Genomic DNA, 5,000 nt, shown 5'->3' on the forward strand with positions numbered 1-5,000 from the left:
GGGACCCTGGGCCGTCCGGAGACCATGATGTCGGTGTGTTACGGCCGGAGCGAGGCCCTGGTGTTCTCCGGAGCCGCCACAGGAGACGTTTACATCTGGAAGGAACCGCTGCTGCTCAAGACCGTCAAGGCCCACGATGGACCGGTGTTCGCCATGTTCTCCCTGGATAAGGTGTGTGGGGGGGGGCTGGGTGATTAACTGACTAACTAACTGACTGACTGACTGGCTGACTGACTAACTGACTAACTAACTGACTGACTGACTGATTGACTAACTGATTGACTAACTAACTAACTGACTAACTGATTGACTAACTGACTGACTGACTGACTGACTGGCTGACTGACTAACTGACTAACTGACTAACTGACTAACTGACTGACTGACTGACTGACTAACTGATTGACTAACTGACTGACTGACTGACTGACTGACTGACTGATTGACTAACTGACTATCTGACTGACTAACTAACTAACTGACTGACTAACTGACTGTCTGACTGACTAACTAACTGACTGACTAACTGATTGACTAACTAACTAACTAACTAACTGATTGACTAACTGACTGTCTGTCTGTCCGTCTGACTGACTAACTAACTAACTGATTGACTAACTGACTGTCTGTCTGTCTGTCTGACTGACTAACTAACTAACTGATTGACTAACTAACTAACTAATTAACTGATTGACTAACTAACTAACTAATTAACTGATTGACTAACTGATTGGCTTGACTGACCAACTAACTAACTAACTAACTGATTGACTAACTGACTGACTAACTAACTAACTAACTGATTGACTAACTGACTGTCTGACTGACTAACTAACTAAGTGACTAACTGACTAATTAACTGACTGACTAAGTGACTAACTGACTAATTAACGGACTAAGTGACTAAGTGACTAATTAACTGACTGACTAACTTACTGACTGATTAACTGACTAACTGATTGACCGACTGGCTAACTGACTAGCTCACTGACTAACTAATTACCTCACTAACTAACTCTGCTTGGAATTTTTTTTTATGCCATGAAAATGATCAAATTTAAATATACTGAATATTGCCACAAAGTATCAGCAGCTTGAATCCAAAAATATCTGTATCTGTATCGGCCTTCAAACCCATATCAGTCAAATCCTTCAGTCAATCCATCCTCTCTCTCTCTCCCTCTCTCTCTCTCTCTCTCTCTCTCTCTCTCTCTCTCTCTCTCTCTCTCTCTCTCTCTCTCTTTTATTTCTTTCTTCCTTTCCATCCTGCCTTTTGTAGTGTGTGTGTGTGTGTGTGTGTGTGTGTGTGTGTGTGTGTGTGTGTGTGTGTGTGTGTAAGCAGGGTTTGATTAAACAGTGTGACAGGGCCTCCAGACGATACTCCTGCTACTAATTGGCCATTTTGCATTCTGTCAGCGCAGTGTGTGTGTGTGTGTGTGTGTGTGTGTGTGTGTGTGTGTGTGTGTGTGTGTGTTATGAAAGAGGGAGAGAGAGAGAGAGAGAGAGAGAGAGAGAGAGGGAGTTAATGCTTACTTCAGTAGAGGTTTATATTTTACTTTTTACTTTAGCAACTCATTAAACTTAAACGTCTAAAAGTCTCTTCTTTCCCCGCCCCTCTCTCTCTCTCTCTCTCTCTCTCTGCCCCTATCTCTCTCTCTCTCTCTCTCTCTCTCTCTGCCCCTATCTCTCTCTCTCTCTCTCTCTCTCTCTCTCTCTCTCTCTCTCTCTGTGTCTCTCTCTCTCTCTATCTTATCTCCCTCCCTTTTATACATTGTTCACGCTGTTCATTCAGTATATAATTCCCTCTCTTTGTGTAATAGGATTAGCAGGCAGACAGTCCAGCAGAGAGACAGACAGGAGTATCTAGATTTACCAAAACTCCTTTAATTCCTTGAAATCTTCTTTCTTTAGTTTAATTCCAAAATGATTTCCATCCGTGTTTTTCAGTTGGTTTTATCACACTAATATAATTGGAGAGCGGTTTGTGTGTTTGTGTGTCCCACCATGGAGGAGAGGAGAGGAGAGGAGAGGAGAGGAGAGGAGAGGAGAGGAGAGGAGAGGAGAGGAGAGAGGAGGAGAGGAGACAAGGAGAGGAGAGGAGAGGAGAGGAGAGGAGAGGAGAGGAGAGGAGAGGAGAGGAGAGGAGAGGAGAGGAGGAGAAGAGAGGAGAGGAGAGGAGCAGATGAGACAAGGAGAAGAGAGGAGAAGAGAGAGGAGAGGACAGGACAGGAGACAAGGAGAGGAGGAGGTTATAAATTCTAGTCTGGATAACTTGAGCCTCCTCTCCACCTGCAGTAACAGGTTTTGTATCTGGATCTGATTTAGCTGGATTACATTTAAACCTGACGCTGAGCTGCATCTTTGGTAAACACATTAATATCTGATTTCTCTCTTTTCCTTGTGCACATCTAGTAATATTTACGTCCTTTAAAACACTAAACGCCTCGTCTCCACCAGTTTCCAGACAATTCATTTCTGACTGACATTTCTATCACAGCTGCTTGAAACCTGATCGATTGAGTTTTTAAAGGTCATGCTAAAAAGATTTGTAAAACCATTAAGGCTAACCTTAGCTGCTTCAAGATGATAAGAAATTCCTTGACATTTAACTGGGCCTTGCTGTTCTTAAATTCAATGATATTTTCACATCTGTCCTATGGTTTAACTACCTGGTCCCAGGCCAGCCAGTCAGTAATTAAATTCATAGAGTGTCTGTACAATCAGGCCTTGAAAATCATGGACTTGCTCCTCAGCCTGTCTGTAAACACATCATGAGACTACAGAGCTGCAGCAGATCCACCAGAGCAGCTTCAAGTGGCAACTGTAAAGTTTCATTCTGCAAAACATCTTTTGCTCAGACAGCTGTTTCTGTGAAAGGAGTAAAGTCCTGGAACTCGCTGCCTGATCTGAAATCTGCTGCAAACTTCAGACCGCTTTAGAGAGAGTCACCAAATCCTCCTGGTTCATTCAGCAACAAACTTGTACTCATGTCTAATTTTCTGCAGTTATGATACTATTAAATGTGTGTTTTATGGTATCTTGTTGTACTCAGTTTACCTTTTTTTCCTCTTTTTTTTTTTTTTACCTTGTGCTCTATTGTATCTTGCTGTACTCGGTTTACCTTCTTTTTACCTCACTGTTTTAATCTTTTATTCTCACAAAAGCCCTTCTAGGGACGGGTGTTGCAAATTAGCATCCGCTATAAACACTATGATACTTCATCAGATAGCTGTTCTCAGTTTGTCTACAGTATGTATATTGTATCTGTCCCTATCAAATAAACCATAAATAGGAACACAAGGAGTACCACTTTAATGTGGACTAGAGAAACAGTGATGTTTTGACTGTTGTTAAAGTGGATTGGAGATGCAGACTTGTTGCATTTACACTTAACTGTTAAAGTGAAAATCCACCAGATTCTTGTTTTTCTTGATCTTGGAGATTCCTCTGGTGATCAGCAGTCTTTGCTTCGGTGTTTTGCACTAAACCAACATGCTGTGATACAGGGCCGGCCCTCGCATTTCAGTAGCTCTAGGCAATATTCTGCCCCCCCCCCCAGCCCCCTGTGCACCGCCGAGACAGTCTTATGCCGAGGCAATATTCACGCTGCAGACATATAACTTAGTGGCAATAAAAGTGCTACTGTATGGTACTGCACTGTACTGTACTAGTCTGTAACACTAGAAAACTGTGGTACTGTGCTGGGAAGCTTCCAGGTGTGAATGTGTGTATGAACTACCCCCCCCACCCACCCACCCTAATAAACTCAACAGGCAATATCACAAAAATCTTGACTGAACTCACCTGCTACAGGCAGTGATGCAGAAGAGTCCTCAGGTGGTGCAGTGGTGGGATTAGATTACCCAGATATTTTAAAAGTGCACCTGGAAATTATACAGATAATAATGTAAGTATCTATCTGCAATAACACTGAGCAGCCTGACTAGTTTTGACTATCTGACATCATTTCCTGTGGCCAACTATGCAAAATACATTTGTAGAAGTAGAAGTGATGACCTAGCTCATTGATGATTTAGCAGACTAATTTTGTGTCCATTACCATTTGTAAGTTACAGATGGAACAAAATAGATAGCTTTAATAATATCAGTGAGGTAAAGGTAGTTAGCTATCTAGCTAGATGATGACAGGTAAAGCAGCTCATCTGCCAGCTCCCATCATGACACTATATCAGCTGCTATCGTTAACTTTATGGCTTTATTTCTTTTACCCCTTCTTCTATCTAAAAGCTGTGTGTGTGTGTGTGTGTGTGTGTGTGTGTGTGTGTGTGTGTGTGTGTGTGTGTGTGTGTGTGTGTGTGTGTGTGTGTGTGTGCAGGGCTTTGTGACGGGGGGGAAGGACGGAGTGGTGGAGCTGTGGGACGACATGTTCGACCGCTGCCTCAAGACCTACGCTATCAAGAGAGCTGCTCTGTCTGCTGGATCTAAAGGTCCACACACACACACACACACACACACACACACACACACTCACACACACACGCACACGCACACACACACACACACGCACACACACGCACACACACACACACACACACACACACACATAGAGTTACAGTTGAATTCCAGTTTCAAATGGATTCAGTTTTTGTTCAAAACAGACAAACCTGCTGCTGCATCTGTTCTGTCCGCTCACACTGAAACAGTTTCAGTTCAGTTTAGTTCAGTTCAGTTCAGTTTAGTTTAGTTTAGTTTAGTTTAGTTTCAGTTTTAGTTTAGTTTAGTTTAGTTTAGTTTAGTTTAGTTTAGTTTAGTTTCAGTTTCAGTTTCAGTTTAGTTTAGTTTCAGTTTTAGTTTAGTTTCAGTTTCAGTTTAGATTCAGATTCAGTTTAGTTTAGTTTAGTTTCGGTTTTAGTTTCGTTTAGTTTCAGTTTCAGTTTAGTTTAGTTTAGTTTAGTTTTAGTTTAGTTTAGGTTTAGTTTAGTTTAGTTTAGTTTAGTTTCAGTTTTAGTTTAGTGTAGTTTAGTTTAGTTTAGTTTAGT

General features: G+C 41.8%; 1 protein-coding gene across 1 annotated transcript in view; it reads left to right on the forward strand.

The window, feature by feature from the left end:
- The window catches only part of LOC139666400 (echinoderm microtubule-associated protein-like 6), a gene marked incomplete at both ends in the record, with an annotated part of 18,741 nt that overhangs the window by 11,707 nt on the left and 2,034 nt on the right, over positions 1–5,000 (forward strand). Inside the window, 2 exons of the mRNA XM_071545604.1 lie at positions 1–171; positions 4,337–4,448. The exon at positions 1–171 is cut by the window's left edge and continues 32 nt beyond it. Of these exons, the coding sequence (XP_071401705.1) occupies positions 1–171; positions 4,337–4,448 (283 nt within the window). The remainder of the gene's footprint in view (positions 172–4,336; positions 4,449–5,000) is intronic.

This window comes from Centroberyx affinis, unplaced genomic scaffold, assembly GCF_046629955.1.
Source record: "Centroberyx affinis isolate AG114_WGS23_722 - 3 ecotype Tasmania unplaced genomic scaffold, CSIRO-AGI_Caff_v1 ptg004979l_1, whole genome shotgun sequence".
NCBI lineage: Eukaryota > Metazoa > Chordata > Actinopteri > Beryciformes > Berycidae > Centroberyx > Centroberyx affinis.